This window comes from Panthera leo, chromosome D1, assembly GCF_018350215.1.
Source record: "Panthera leo isolate Ple1 chromosome D1, P.leo_Ple1_pat1.1, whole genome shotgun sequence".
In the NCBI taxonomy this organism is placed as follows: Eukaryota; Metazoa; Chordata; class Mammalia; order Carnivora; family Felidae; genus Panthera; species Panthera leo.
In genome coordinates, this window is record NC_056688.1 from 58,411,274 (window position 1) to 58,428,190 (window position 16,917).

Genomic DNA, 16,917 nt, shown 5'->3' on the forward strand with positions numbered 1-16,917 from the left:
GAGATGGGGGGATGGGGTGCAGATATCAGCTATGTCAGCTCAGACCTGACCTCTGCATATAGAGCACTGAGGTTGCAGAAAGGGCTCCAGAGACAGTGGCCTGTGCAAGCCTGGCTTTGCCCTAACTTGGGGTGACTGACCTTGCCCAGTGTGCTTAGGATGAGTTTCCTAAACTGAAATGGCCATAATAACCTCCTTTAAGGGTTATTGTGAGCACCGAGTGAGATAAGAGTGTGGGGTAGCCTCTAGCACAGGCCTGGCCAACAACAGGTGAATGATTTGTTGCAAGGAGAGAGGGAGGGGCAGGACTGATTTTAAGGACTAGAGGATGATGAGTGATGGAGGGAGGCTTGAGGGGAGGGACCTGACGCCAGGTAAAAGCTTCTGGGATCCTGAGTCCCCTGCCTGGGGGTGAGGTGTTGGAGGGAGGGGCACCAACCCCTTTCACAATAGAGGAGTTATCCCAGTAAAGACAGAAATAGCCTCCTGGGAGGGAGGCCAAATAGCCATGGTGGCTACTTTTACCAGCTAAGCCCAAAGAGGGCAGAACGGGCTTAAGGTCACATAGGGAAATCCTGGCCTCCTGGCTGAGGGCAGGGCTCTTCTGCAGGAAGTGATCCCGGGAGCGGGGGCTGCAGCGGGAATCAGGGATTTGCATCTGAGCTCTGTGCATCCTTCCCACCCACCTCTCTGGCAAGTGGCTGCAAGTGGCTTCCCCCCTGTGGTCCTGGAGTGGGAATAAAGACAGAGGGCACTTTTATTTTCTTCTTTTACTCCTCTATTTCTTCAAGCTCTCCACACACTGTTGTGTGCCAGTGTGCGACCTTTGTCACTGTAGTCAGTGGGGTTTTTTTTTTTTTTCTTTTTTTGAGAGAAAGAGAGAGAGAAGCAGAGAGAGAGAGAAAGAATCCCCAAGCAGTCTCCACACTCAGGCTCCACACTCAGCACAGAGACTGACACTGGGCACTGAACCAACTGAGCCATTGAGGTGCCCCAACTGTTACTACTTTTTATTTATTATTATTTTAATGTTTATTATTTTGAGAGAGAGAGAGAGAGAGAGAGATGCAAGCAGGGGAAGAGCAGGGAGAGAGGGAGACACAGGCTCTGAGCTGTCAGCACAGAGCCCGATGTGGGGCTCAAACTCACGGACCTGAGATCATGACCTGAGATGAAGTCAGAAGCTTAACCGACTGAGCCACCCAAGCCCAAGCGCCCCAACTGTTGCTACTTTTTAAAGAACATTTCCAGGACAGTTTGCTTAGACTTTGAGAAAAGTCAATGTTACAAAATTCTGCAACTTAGTGTCAAATGTTTGGGGGGGGGGGAAGTATCCACAGAAATCAAGCAAATGTGGCAAACTGCTAACAATTGATGCACTGTCAGCAAAGGGTATGTGGGTGTTCATCATATTCCTTTTTCAACTTTTCCATATACTTGAAATTTTTAAGAAAAGGTTTGGGGAAAACATGCAAAATATAAAATCATATATGCAATGTGAACCAAAACTTGGAAAGAAAGAGCACCAAACAAAGAAACAAAAATCTTTGTGACCTTGATTTAGGCAAATAGTTCATAGATACAATAACAGAAACATGATTCAGAATTGAAACATATAAATAAAATTAACTTCATCAAAATTAAGAACATCTGGTCTTTGAAAAGTCACTGTTAGGAAAATGAAAAGGCAACCCATTAACTGCTAGCAACTATTGCAAATCACACACCCAAGAAAGGAGGCGTATCCAGCATGGCTATAACACACACACACACACACACACACACACACATACACACAAAGCCTATTAAAAAAAACTCTCATAACTCAGTAATAAGGAAACAAACCACGTAATAAAAAATATGCAAAAGGGGCACCCGGGTGGCTCAGTCGGTTAAGAGTCCAACTTCAGGGGCGCCTGGGTGGCTCAGTCGGTTGAGCAGCCGACTTCAGCTCAGGTCATGATCTCACAGTCCGTGAGTTCGAGCCCCGCGTCAGGCTCTGTGCTGACAGCTCGGAGCCTGGAGCCTGTTTCAGATTCTGTGTCTCCCTCTCTCTGACCCTCCCCTGTTCATGCTCTGTCTCTCCCTGTCTCAAAAATAAATAAAAAACGTTAAAAAAAATTAAAAAAAAAAAAAAAAAAAAAGCTTGTGCTAAAAAAAAAAAAAAAAAAAAGAAAAAAAAAGAGTCCAACTTCAGCTCAGGTCATAATCTCGCAGTCCGTGAGTTCTAGCCACGCGTTGGGCTCTGTACTGACAGCTCGGAGCCTGGAGTCTGCTTCAGATTCTGTGTCTCCTCTCCCCCCAACCCCCACCCCACTCACGCTCTCTCTCACTCTCAAAAATGAGTAAATATTTTTAAAAAATTTTTTTAATGTGCAAAAGATTTGAACAAATACTTCACCGAGAAGGTGTACGGATGGCAAAGAAGCACACAGAAAGATGCTCAAAAGGTAAAAACTAGTAGAGTAGAAGTACAGAAACAAATATGAACCTACTACCATAGTTGGAGATGTCAACACCCTCTGACAGAAATGAACAGTTCCAGCAGGCAGAAAATCAGTAAGGACATAGCGGAACTCAAGAACACCATCGATAGGGGCGCCCAGGGGGCTCAGTCAGTTGAGCATCCAACTCTTGATTTTGGCTCCAGTCATGATCTCAGCTCCGCACTGAGCATGGAGCCTGCTTGGGATTCTCTTCTCTCTCCTTCTGCCCCTCTCCCCAGCTTGTGCGCACACACACTCTCTCTCTAAAATAAAAAATTAAAATTAAAAAAAGGAGCACCATCAACCAACTGGATGTATGCAACAGCAGAATACACATTCTTTCCGAGCTCACATGGATCATTCACCAAGATGTCCCACCACATTGTGGGCCATAAAATGTACCTTCACAAATTTAGAATCGAAGTTCCACAATGGAATTAAACTAGACATCAGAAACAGAAAAATAATTGGAAAATTCTGAAGTACGTGGAGATTAAATAACACACTTCCAGATAACACATAGGTCAAAGAAGAAATCTCAAGAGAAATTTTAAAATATTTTTCATTAAATAAAAATGAAAATACAACTTATCAAAATTTGTGGGATTCAGCGAAAGCAGTGCTTAGAGGGAAATTTATGGCATTGAATGCATACATCAGAAAGGAAGTGAGATCTAAAATCTGTAATCTAGGTTTCAGTTTAGGAAACTAGAGAAAGAAGAGCAAATTACACCCAAAGGAAGTGGCAAAAAAAGAAATTATAAGAATTAGAGCAAAAATCAATTAAAAGGTAAACAGAGAATCAATAGTGAAAAATCAATGAAACTAAAACCTGGTTTGTTGAAAAGATCAATACAATGGTACAACTTTAGCTAAGCTAACCAAGAAGAAGAGAAAAAGGAGAAAAATTACTAATATCAGAAATGAAAGGGAGGAATTCACTATAGATTCTAAGGACTTAAAAGAATAATAAAAGAATACTGTAAACAACTATGCCCACAAATTTGATAACTTAACTGAAATGGAACAATTCCTTGAAAGACACAATCTGCAGAAACTCACACAAGAACAAATAGACAATCTGAATAGGCCTATATCTATTCAAGAAATTGAATCAACAATTAATAACCTTTCCAAACAGAAAACACCAGGCCCAGATGGGTTCACTGGTGAATTCTACCAAACATTTAGGGAAAAAATTATACCAATTCTCTATAAGGTCTTTCAGAGGATAGAAGCAGAGGGAATACTTCCTAACTCATTCTGTGAGGCCAGCATTACCCTAATACCAAAATCAGACAAGGAAAGAAAAATTGTAGACCAATACTTCTCATGAACATAGATGCAAGATTCTCAAACACATCATTAGTTATTAGGGAAATGCAAGTTAAAACCACAATGAGATGCCACTATACGTGTGTTAGAATGGCTAAAATTTTTTTTTAAGTTTACTTATTTATTTTGAGCAACAGAGAGAAAGAGCACAAGGGCAGGAGGGTCAGAGAGAAAGTGAGACAGAATCCCAAGCAGGCTCTGCACCATCCGCACAGAGTCTGATACTGGGCTTGAACTCACGAACGGTGAGATCATGACCTGAGCCAAGATTAAGAGTCCGATGCTTACTGGACTGTGCCACCCAGGCACCCCAGATGGCTAAAATTTTAAAAAGTGATCACACCAAGTGTTGGTGAAGATATGGAGGAACTAGAACTCTCAGACACTGTTGGTGGGAATGTAATAAGGTAAAACCATTTTGGAAAACAGCTTAGCAATTTTTTTAATGTTTATTTATTTTTGAGAGAGAGAGAGACAGAGACAGAGTACAAGTGGGGGAGGGGCAGGGAGAGAGGGAAACAGAACCCGAAGCAGGCTCCAGGTTCTGAGCTGTCAGCAGAGACTGACATGGGGCTCAAACCTCAAGATCATAACCTGAGCTGAAGTAGGATGTTTAACTGACTGCGCCACCCAAGCATCCCCCAGTTTAGCAATTTCTTAAAAAGTAACCATGTAACCGCATAGCCCAGCCATTCCACTTCTAGGCATTTATTCAAGAGAAATGAAAGCATATGTCCAAATAAAGACTTGTATGCAAATATTCAAAGCAGCTTTATTCGTAATATCCTCAGACTAGAAGCAAGCCAATGTCCATCAATGGGTAAATAGAGAAACAAAGTGTGGTACCTACAAACAATGGAATACTACTCAGCAATAAAAAAGAATGAGCTGGTGGACAACTTCTGGGCGATGGTGTGAGGAGTCCTGCAGACCCTCTTTCCAGTGGAACAACCGTGTGTGTGTGTGTGTGTGTGTGTGTGTGTGTGCGTGTATTTCTAGAAATTGTCCTAAGACATACATCAACTGAAGGAAAATTCACTAAGGAAAATCTACTAAATCTTTGTAAGAACAATAAGAGTTTGTAGCATTAGAGCTGTGATTCACTCTCTCCCTGCCTGCACCACCTCGACATGCTGGAAGCTCCCCTGTAGACAGGTGAACCTAAGAACGCTGGGTTCCCTCTCCTCCCAGCTCCCAGTCAAAGCTTCTGTTACCTTCCTGGGACCCGAAGGCTGAAGGCGTTTCTCATCCTCTCAGCTCTGTGCTACCTGTACAATTGGAGCCATCTGCAAAATGATGCGTCTGAATGCTTCCTTCCCACCATACACTAAAGTTAATTCAAAATAGATCAAATACTGTGGCGCCTGGGTGGCTCAGTCGATTAAGCATCTGACCTCGGCTCAGGTCATGATATCACAGTTCCTGAGTTCAAGCCCAGCATCAGGCTCTGTGCTGACAGCTCAGAGCCTGGAGCCCGCTTCGGCTTCTGTGTCTCACCCTCTCTCTACCCCTCCCCTGCTCGCACTCTCTGTCTCTCTCTCTCTCTCAAAAATAAACATTTAAAAAATAATAGTAATAATAACAAAATATATCAAATAATGAAATGGAAGAGCTAAAAGCACAATCAACAGCAACAAGAATATACAAATTGAATTTCATCACAGTGAAAAAGGTTAGTGCTTCGGGGAATACCATCAAGGAAATGCAAAGACAACCCACAGAATGGCGGGAGATATTTGCAAGTCTTATATGGGATAAGGGACTTGGATCTAGGGTATATAAAAAAAGATTACAATTCAATAATTAAAAAAAAAAAAAGCAGGGGGTGCAGGTCAGGTCAGAGAGGCCAAGCTATCCTGTACCCTTTGCGTGAGCAGCTGCAGCGGCAGGTGCCAGCAGGTCCAGCCCGTTGCTTTACTTTTTTGCTGCTGCCCAAACATAGTCATTATGTCCAAAAGAAAGTCTCCAGAGAATACAGAGGGCAAGGATGGATCCAAACCAATCGAACAGGAGACCACCAGACAGTCTGCCAGATTGTCAGCGAAACCCGCTCCACCAAAAGCTGAACCTGAACCAAGAAAAACATCTGCTAACAAAGAACCTGGCACAAAGACTAACAAAGGTACTAAAAGGAAAGAGGGAGAGCAAGAAGCTGGAAAGGAAGATACCGCACCATTCCAAACTAAAGCTGAAAAGGCGCAGAAAGCTGAACCTGTAGATCACAGGGTAGGCTGAATCGTGAAAAATTGGGAGTTGGTTTTATACACCTCTTGGGACAACTTTTTTTTATATAAGAAAAAAAATTTTTTTAATGTTTATTTATTTTTGAGAGAGTGAGAAAGACAGAGCACGCGTGGGGGAGGGGCAGAGAGCGAGGGAGACCCAGGATCAGAAGCAGGCTCTAGGCTCTGAGCTGTCGGCACAGAGCCCAACACAGGGCTCAAACACACAGACCGTGAGATCATGGCCTGAAGCCAAAGTTGTATGCTTAACGACTGAGCCACCCAGGCGGCCCTTTTTTGTATAATTTTTTAATGTTTATTTATTTATTTATTTATTTTGAGAGGGAAAGAGAATATGCAAACGAGGGAGGGGCAGAGAGAGAGGGAGAGAGAGAGTCCCAAGCAGGCTCCATACTCAGCACAGAGCCTTATGCAGGGCTTGAACCCATGCACCGTGAGACCATGACCTGAGCCAAATTCAAGTCAGATGCCTAGCCGACTGAGCCACCCACCTGCCCTTGGGACAACTTTTTAAAGCTATTTTTACCAAGTATTCTGTAAATGCTAATTTTTAGGACACTACTTTGTATAAGGATGGACATTTTATCTTTTCATAGTCCTGCTTTTTGGAAATTTCCATCATCCTCAAGTAAAATAAATATCAGTTTAATATTGGAAACTGTGTGTAGAATCGATTCAGAATTTCAGGCACTGGCTTTAAAAATTGAGTCCTGTGCATACTGTGGTATTTTTACTATACATATTTGAATTTTCACAGTTTTTCTAGAGCAGTAATCGGTGGTACTCTTTAATCTAGGTTTTATTTTATATGATTTTAATGAAACATGGAGAGTTTGTGGCCATCTGCTGACTATTTGTGGTTTAAAATAAAAGGTTTTCTTGCCTGCAAAAACAAACAAGCAAGTAAATAAACAAATAACCCAATTTTAAAAATGGGCAATGGATCTAAGTACACATTTTCCTAAAGAAGATGGAAAATAAGCAAATAGATAAATAAACAATAAACACAAGAAAAAAATCTTGGCATCCTTAGTCATCAAGGAGATGTAAATCAAAACCACAATGAGATACATCTTAACCACAAGGATGGCCATAATAAATAAGTCAGAAAATAACAGGCTGGCAAAGATATGTAGAAATCAGAATCTTAACAGATTGCTAGTTGGAATGTGAAATGGTACGATTACTTTGAAAAACAGCTTCGCACTTCTTCAAACAGTCAAATATAGAGTTGCCACACGACTTAGCAATTCCTCTCCTAGGTGTCTACCCAGGAGGAATTGAAATGTATGTCTGTGCAAAAATTTGAACACAAATGTGTATAGCAGCATTATTCCTAACTGCTAAAAGGTAGAAACAACCCAAATGTCCATCAACTGATGGATGCATAAACAAAATGTGGTACATCTATACAATGCAGTATTCTTCAGCCATAAAAAGGAATGAGATACTGATACCTGCTACAACATGGATGAGCCTTGAAAACTTTATGGTATATGGGAAAAGTCACAAAAGACCACACACTATACGATTCCATTTATATGAAATGCTCAGAATAGGTAAATCTGTAGAGATACAAAGATTTGTGGCTGTTTAAGGGCTGTGGGTGATAGCTAAAAGGTACAAGAGGGTTTTTTTTGAGATGATAGAAATGTTCTAAAATGGAATAATGTAATTGTATATCTGCATATTGTATCACTATATATTGTATTATACATTGCATCATTATATATAGTGTATATCTGTGAATCTTCTAAAAACCATTGAATTATATATTCTAAATGAGTGAGTTAAATGATATGTGAATTATGTATCAATGGAGGTATTTTTTAAAAATACTATACATATTCAGAACTTTTTAGTTGAAAGGTAAAATACCAAAATGCCAACAGCTGGCAGCTCAGGGTGGTCAGATGACAGATTATTTTCTTTTGAAATTTTTCCTATTTTGAGGAGAAAAAAAAACGTGAAGCACCTATTCTAGATTTCCAGAGAACAAAGGGACTAACAACCAAATGCAAGGAGTGAACATTGATTGGATCCTGGACCCCCTCCCCCAAAACAGGTATAAAATACATTTTAGGAAAATTGGGAGAAATATAAATATGGACTGGCTATTAGATGATAGCATGGAATTATTTATCCTTTTTGTAGGATGGTGATTGTGACTGCGTAGGACGTTGTTCTCAGGAGCTACATGCTCAGGTATTAAGTGTTATTTAGTGTCATGGTATCTACAACTCTCAAATGGTTCAGTTTTTTTTGTTTTTTGTTTTGTTTTTTGTTTGGGGTTTTTTTGTTTGTTTGTTTTTTAAGTAGGCTCCATGCCCAATGTGGGGCTTGAACTCATGACCCTGAGATTGAGAGTTCTCTGCTCAGGGTGCCTGGGTGGTTCAGTTGGTGGAGAGTCTGACTCTTGATCTTGGCTCAGATCATGAGCTCCTGGTCTGTAGAGTCGAGCCCTGCATCAGGCTACATGCTGACAGTGCAGACTCTGCTTGGGATTCTCTCTTTCCCTGTCTCTCTGCCCCTCCCCCCACAAAATAAATAAATAAACAAACATTTGTTAAAAGTTAACTACATTTATTAAAAAAAAAAAAAGTTCCATGTTCTACCGACTGAGTCAGCCAGGCACCCCCAAATGGTTCAGATTTTTTTAAAAAAGAGAAAGCAATGAGGCAATAAGGCAAATCATTAATTGTTGAATCCAGGGATGCATACGGATGCTTATTTTATACTTTTCTTTTTTCCCTTGTGGTTTACATTTTCTTTAAAAAAAAAATGGGGAGAAACATAAAAAAACAAATCACCCCACAAGGCACACAGTAAAAAAAGACCTGAGGCTGGGGGGAGGGTAGCCAGGGGGCCAAGATCTGGAGCTTCCCCTTCTGGAAGGGATGTGCCCAGAGGGATGGGCAATGGGAAGAAGCCTCTTTTTCTGGCAACAATCCACGCTAGCAAGGTGGCTTTATATGCATTTTCTCATTCAATCCTCTCCACATCTCCATGAGGTAGGCACTGTTATTATGCCCATTTACAGTTAAGGAACTTGTGACCAGAGTTCAGTAACTACTTGGAGAACCTTCCCCTGGTCCAAGGGTTGTGCCCAGGCTCCCAGAGAGATTACAGGATTATGTCCCTAGGATCGATCTGTGGACAGCCTGACCTAGCCCCTGGCCTTACGGAAGAAAGGAGGCCCCCAGAAATCAGGACCTCAGCTGAGTAGCCTGACTCAGAAGGGACGGAGTTAGAGTTTGTTGTATGGACTCCTGCCAGCACTAGGGGGTCAAAGCAAGAGATAGGCAGAGGAGGGGAGGGAATTGTGGGAAAGCTGTGTTGGCCACAGGTACCCAGGGCTATGACCTTTCTGACCTCATATTCTGGCACTTTGTCTTTCCACAGCTGTTGCCCTTAAGCTTACACACATAAACTCACTCCTCCATGCCTTTGCACAGGCTATTCCCTGAACCTGGAATGCCCTTGGTACAGAAAAAAAATTACTATTATTCTCCAAGACCCAGCTCCGTGTGTCTGGCCCTGGGCTCCTACCTCCACTTTGCCCCTCTCCGTTAGATGAGGGTCCCTAGGGCTTGGCCCAGGACTGGCCCAGAGGACAGTCAGTGAGATTTGCCATGATGGTGATTTCTCTCCTTCACGGCCCTGTGTTGTTCAGAGCTCTCCCTCTGCCCTGGACTTTCTGTTATCACTTCATGCCAGTGGTCACTCCCTGTGGGCTACTCCCCTTTACATCTGGGGCCAGAATCCCTTCTTCATCCCAGCACCTACCACTGGGCGGCACAGAGGGCCTTCGCTGAATGAAGTTTCATTGCGGTAGCCCCAGTGGGACTCCACTGATTGGGCCCCAGATGGCGCTGTCAGCCCAGGCAAGGGCTGGGGAGTCTCAGACCCCAGAGCCTTAACGCTGCTACAACCTGTCAAACCCCCAAATTCCAGAGCTTCTTTTATTCATCCTGTCTACTACATCCATACCTGATTTGAAAACTCGGGATGTCAGTGCTGGATTGAAATCCCCCTAACCCTCAGACACAGAGGAACAGCTATCCTCTTGAGGCCACAGCTGAACCAAGAAGGCCCAGATCTCCCAAGAGGTCTAGGGTAGGTAAGCAGCCACCTAGGAACCAGTCATTTCACCCAGACTCTGCCACAACTGGCTGTATGATGAGACAGCCCCTTCCCTTCTCTGAGTCCAAATGCTCCTGCATCCTGTGTTAGTGAGAACTGAAAAAATGGCCAGAGTGCTGGGTTCTGATCCTGATTCTGGTCCTGGTGTACTGCTCTGGCCTATGTCCATCCTCTGAGCCTCAGGGACTCTGGATGTGAAATGGGGGCTGGACCCAAAAGCTCTAAAACTACAAGAGTCCAAGATCCCCACTGGGCTACAGAGACCTGGGTGTGGGGCTGGCACCTTGGCCAAGGACAGGCTGCTCCAGGAGCTGCCAGACGGGAAACATTTTCCGGAGCCGGAAGGGCTGGCGGAGCCCAGGGCCAGCCCATGCAACCACAATGGACCCTTGTATGGAAGTTTAGCTTGGACCCACCCATGGGCTTGGCCCCTGGACTAGGGTGGGTCCTTTCTAAGCTCCCAAACAACCCACCCTAGGCCCAGAGACAGGAGTGTGAGATGGGATTCTGGTCCAGCTCCAGAGTGATGCCTACAGGCTTGTCACCAATGCCCACATTTCCACCATCAGCCTTCCTAGAATCCACTTGCCTAAATGACCTCACACAACATGAGAAAGCCTGTCTCCCCAATCGGATGGGAGCCCAAGAGGGCAAGGGCAAGTTTTCTTCTCCTCGAGCCAACTAAGGGAGCTCAGGACAGACTGTTGGACCAGCCTGGTTCAGGGGTGGTGAAGATCCCTGGCTAAGTTGTGATCTAGGACACCCTGACTCTAATCCTGGCTGAGCTTTTGTTTCTTCCCCAGCCAGTAAGAGAGAAGGAGGGTGGGTAACACTTATTTGAGGGGACCCAAACACTGGTTGGGGAAACTTCAAAAGCATCTGACCCACCCTCTGCCTTGGGAAGGACTCCACCCAAACCAGGCAGACTCCACTCATTCTCCCCTCTTCCTGCAGCCTCCTAATCACACTTGTTTCTTTCTGGAGCCCTACCCCCAGGCTCTGCACTGCCTCTGAGGCATCCCTCAGGAAGCTTTTGTGGATATCCTATGGACTGCACATGGTTTTCCCTTCTCTGGGCTCCTGTGGTTTGGTAACTATCACTCCTCAGAGCACAGGATCCTGACCACTTAATGCTCATGGTCATCTCAGCAGCTGTTGCTGGGACCCCTGCTGGGACCAACCTCCCCAGGGGACACTTCCCATCAGCCATCTCTGTGGTGTCCAGTAAGCTGTCCTAAGCATGAAAGGAGATGATGCATGTGAAGGGAATGTATATAAACCGTAAAGCATCATATCACTATGAGTTGCTAATATTCACAAGATGGAAATTAAAAAAGAAATGCAAGATCTTGTTCTTGAAACAAATTTTTAAAAGCCTGGGGTCTGAGATGATAAGAACACAGTGGGATGTGGTCAGCACAGAGGTGGATTTGTTGTCTGGCTATATTAGCAGAGGCATAAAGCCTAGAAAGTAGGAGGAGACCAACCAGCTTTTCTCTGTAGCTTTGTGCCCATTTCTCAGGAATGGTTTTGGCACTAATGCCTCTGGCCAGGTAGTTTCAGACCCAGAGCAGAGAAGATGTACAGTCACTGTCCTCTTAACTTAATAGGCCCACCTAGGGCCATAGGGCAGCTAACTTTGGGCCTCAAAGGAGACTATGGGGATGTCTCAGGAGGCTGGTCTCAGCTCAGAGTGAGAAAGACAGCCCCACAGCGAAAGGGGTGGCTTCTAGAGATAGGCAGTGAGGGTGTGAGAGAGGGTTGGATCAACCTAGTTGGGAAGTCTGTTGACAGGATTCCTCTCTTGGGGTAGATTGACAGCTTGGGAGGTTCCTCCCAAGTTCTCTCATGTTAGAACTGTGAGAGTCTAAAATCCTAAATCAGTCTAGAAATCTGAGCTCCTGTGGCCAGTGGGGCCTTGGCCTCTTGCCACTTCATGATGAGTATCTCAGCAACACCAGAAACTATGCCATCACCTCTGTTTGTTTTGTGTGGTTTTGTTGCAGGGTGTGGATCAATACACCTTTTTTTTAATTTTTTTTTTATTTTTTATTTATTTTTTCAATATATGAAATTTATTGTCAAATTGGTTTCCATACAACACCCAGTGCTCATCCCAACAGGTGCCCTCCTCAATACCCATCATCCACCCTCCCCTCCCTCCCACCCCCCATCAACCCTCAGTTTGTTCTCAGTTTTTAAGAGTCTCTTATGCTTTGGCTCTCTCCCACTCTAACCTCTTTTTTTTTTTTCCTTCCCCTCCCCCATGGGTTTCTGTTAAGTTTCTCAGGATCCACATAAGAGTGAAAACATATGATATCTGTCTTTCTCTGTCAATACACCTTTTAAAAAAACCTGTCAGCGGGAGGTAGGATCCTGCTGTCCCAAGGTCATTTCTGTTGATCTTTATCACAGGTCCAACCAAGCGTCTGGGAACCTGGGCAGTGCCCAGAGTTTGCCCCTGGTTTCCCCTCCCCTGCTACTTCCTTGCATTGTCAGCCCTGGGTCCCAAACCCAACCTAGCCTGGGTAAGAACAAGAGCACAGGCTTTAGAAGTAGCAGACCTGGGCTTGTGTTTCTGGGCTGCCATCTACCAGCTGAGTGGCCTTGAGCAAGTTGCTTTGCATCTCTGAACCTCTGTTCCTGATTTGTTAAACATGGACAAGAACATCTGTCTCCAAGGTTTTGGAGATTGGAAAGAATGTGTGTGGAGGACCTGGCACATAACAGGTGTTCAGTAAATGTGAGGTCCTTTCTCCTCTCCTTGGGAGACATCTGTGCAATGAGCTGTCTTGGGCCGGGGGTCAGGACACCTGAGTCTAGTGGGTAGGTTTTGTTGCTCTCTGGCTGCCTGACCTCTGGCAAGTCCCTGCCGCTCTCTGACATGCACTTCATTCATTATCTGAGTAATAAGGCAGAGACACCAGTCTCTGCAGGGGTCCATTCTCCAGCCCCAGATAGAACATTGCCTGCTGGGTTTGACTTGCCTAAGCAGGGAAACGAAATGCTCTGGTCTGGGAGGCAGGACCCTTGTTTGAGGCTGGCCCATGCCCTGACACACCAGATGATTTAAGACATGTAATTTTCACCTCTAGGCCTTGGTCTTATAATGGATAGGATGCCATGGGCTCCACAGCTCCTTTGTCTCTGATGATCCAGGATCCAGTGACCCTGACAGGGACAGGGCTAGGCCCAGGCAGGTCCCCTGTCCATGGGTGTCCCTCTCCATCTCCCCACCTATAGCAATAATCTCAGGTCCCATGTTGTCCATGGCACGATCCACCTTGTACCCAGCCTCATGGTCTTTCTTCCCGCATCTCATCTAAGACCCTGAAAGCTACTGAGACTCCTACCACACTGCTTCCTTCTTAGTACTCAGTGTCTCATGTGCCTCCAGGGCTCTCTAGGCCCTTCTTCCCTGAAATCATGGGATTTCCTCTAATAGGGAATCATCTCGACTCCTTCCTACTCATCTCACAAGAGTAGGAAGAATGCTTGTGCAAAGAAAGGTTCCCAAGTAACGGACAACACTTACGAGTGCACAAGCACGCTGCCTGTGTTCTCACCATCACAGAGACAGCACTTTCCCTGGGGCTCTGCTGAAGCATAGGCTTTGACTTGAGCTACAGGCCCAGAAGATTTTAGCACTGTGCCTGTCCTCGGAGAAGTAGCCAGAGCACTTGAGAGAGTTCTGTACTTGTCACTATGAGCCTTAGCATGTGAGGTCAGAATAGGCCTGCTGGGTTGGTCTGATTCCAGACAGCTGGCAAACAGCACGTTCAGAGCATCACACCCATTGTATGAGGTATAGAGGTCACATGGAACAGTAAGAGGCCATCACGTCTGCCGGGAGCCAAGCCCCTGCTCAACGGGCCCTTGCCCAGATACCGCCCTCCCGTGGGAAGAGGGTTGCCCTGCTGGGCCTCTGGCGGGGCCCCACTGCTTCCTGGATCTGATTCTTCTCCTGGAGAGGCAGCCAAAGAACTCAGGGCTCTCCTTCCCAATAGGACTACTGATGACGTTGGACTCCTTCCCAATAGGACTACTGATGACGTTGGATGACTTGCCAGGTTGGCAAGGTCTGGCCAGGGACACCCTCCACCCTCAGAGGCTGGGAGCTTTCTCTGAGCACCTGCAGGCCCGGGCCCTGTTTCTCACAGACTAGCTCACCACGTTGCACATGGCAGTCAGTATACTCCCCAGCCCAAGTGCTCCTTGGGAAAGGGGTCTGAGTCGTCTTGATCCCCACAGCCCATTTTAGGGCTTGGCACAAAATAGACACTAAATTGTTTCTCCCATCTATGCCCTATTTTGAGTCCTCCCAGCACTGACCCATAAAGGCCCTAGCACGGTCTCTTTCCAACAGAAACAAAGAGGCCCTGGAGTGGGCAGTCCTTAGCTACAGATGATGGAATGTAAATGTTAACCTCAGGGCAAGATTCATCCCAGGGACTGGGATGTAAAGAGCCCTTTGGGGTCCCACCAATCCCTCTGCTTGTGGTCCCAACCCACTCTGTGCCTGGATCCTGGGTTCTAGCCCACCCAGACAGACTGCCTGAGAACTGCTGGACTTCTGGGAATTCAATCTCAGTGCCAAGGCTCTCACTATCTCCTGCTCTTGGATTCTCTCTTCATCCCCTTCTCCCTGGAAACCTCCTGGCCCCAAAGTCCACTGACTGTGGGACACGGAGGTGACCTTTCCTCTCTGAGTTCTCCAGCAGTCCCCGTTTGTTTGTTTTTTGTTTTTTCCGGCTTATCAGCTCACCTGGACTCAGAGTTATTGGTGCTGTTTGTCTTATCTGTCTCAGGAGGCTGCTCTGAGAGAAAGCAAATACCAGCCTTTGCAGCCATCTGTAAAATGGGGACAGTGATCCCTACCCTCCGAGGCTGATGTCAGGATTAAATGACATTAATCAGGTTAGAGCCCAGCACAGAGTCCTCTCAGCTGTCCACGCACATGACAGGAGGTAAGGCATAGACAATTTGTACAAAAGATGCAGGGGCCTCGGGGCTGCAGTTCTCGAACCTGTAGAAAGACTCAATTAAGCAGATGAACAATGCACCCTACCTCCTGGACAGGGGACATGAGAAACCATCAGGAGAGGGCAGACACATTATAACATCTCCAGATACGTGCAGAATGAAGACTGCTAACCTCCACTGGGCATTAGTTATGTGCCCGGCCCTGTGCTAAATGCATCACGGGCTCCATCTCATCATGCATGGCCACTTCACAGGCTCCTGGAGGAGTTATGGCTGGCACTTGGCTCTTTCCACTGCCCCCACTGTACTGGTAATGCCATAATACTTAAAGGCGGATGCATTTTCATTTATATGTATAGTCCCAGATGTGGGACTTCTCCACACAGTAAAAGTGAATCTACAGCATGAGAAACTAACTTTAAGAAACATAAACTTTAGGGGCACCTGGGTGGCTTAGTGGGTTAAGCGTCCGAACCCCATATCACATTGTCTGCTGTCAGCATAGAGCCTGCTTCAGATCCTCTGTCTCCCTCTCTCTGCCCCTCCCCTGCTCTCTCTCTTTCAATCTCAAAAATAAATAAACATTTTTTAAAAAATTAAAAACTAGGGGCACCTGGGTGGCTCAGTCGGTTAAGCGTCTGACTTTGGCTCAGGTCCTGAACTCGCAGTTCATGAGTTCGAGCCCCACATCAGGCTCTGTGCTGACAGCTCAGAGCCTGGAGCCCGCATTGGATTCTGTGTGTGTGTGTCTATCTCTGCCCCTCTCCCACTCACCTGTCTCTCTCTCTCTCAAAAATAAACATTAAAACTTTTTAATTAAAAAATAATGCTTTATTTTGGAATAATTTTAGATTTATAGGAAAGTTGCAAAAATACTACAGAGAGGTCCCATATACCCTTTCCCCAGTTTCCTCCTTTGTTAGTATCTTGAGTTCCTATGGTACATTTAACACAATTAAGAAACTGACATTGGTAATTACTATTAACTACACTCGACTTTTACTGGATTTCACCATTTCTTCCAGTAACATCCTCTTTCATTCCAGGATCCAATCCAGGATACCACATTACATTTAGTCATCTTGTCTCCCCACTCTGGTCTATAATAGGAAGAATTGCCTTTTTAACTGGTTTCCTATGGGAAACAGAGGAGCGGACTTTTTTTTTTTTTTTTTTTGGCTTCTTTCACTTTTGCTTCCACAATTTCACTTTAGAAAATCCCCCTGGGACAGGATTTTTCTCCCTGCAGCAGCCAACTCCTGTTTCCCCTCCATCACGGTGCCCCCTCCAGCTGGCAGGCCCCTGGACTCCCCTCCAGAGTGCTCACACTCCCTTTTTCTTACTGCAGGGATATTTAATTCTGCTTTGCCACTCAGTACCTGTTAACATTGTCTTCAAGTGTGCCACGGGCTCTCATTCTGGGAATTATAAAACACCTGGGACTTTAGTTTTAGCTCCATTCTCTTCCTGAGGCAAAAACTGTGCTCTCAGAGGAGTAAATGGGGAACAATCCCTAATGCAATACTTCCCCAAATTCATCCTCCCTTCCCTCTTCCCTGTAATACCCACATCCTTTTGGGGAACCCTGTGGTTCCAGGGAAACCAACTCCAGAAGTACAAATATGACCTAACCTTGACTAATCAGCACATTCCATCTCTTGGCCACAGTGATTGGTTCAGGAGGGGCCTCATGGAGTGAATCTCAGGACTTTTGCAGGCATTCTGGC

The 16,917-nt window shown here is 45.3% G+C and overlaps 1 protein-coding gene across 1 annotated transcript; it reads left to right on the forward strand.

The window, feature by feature from the left end:
- The first annotated feature begins 5,768 nt into the window (after positions 1-5,768).
- Positions 5,769-13,817, forward strand: LOC122201198 (high mobility group nucleosome-binding domain-containing protein 3-like). Its single transcript, XM_042907126.1, has 2 exons — positions 5,769-6,047; positions 13,653-13,817. The coding sequence occupies exons 1-2, from the start codon at positions 5,769-5,771 to the stop codon at positions 13,815-13,817; spliced, it is 444 nt and encodes a 147-aa protein (XP_042763060.1).
- Positions 13,818-16,917: the final 3,100 nt, after the last annotated feature.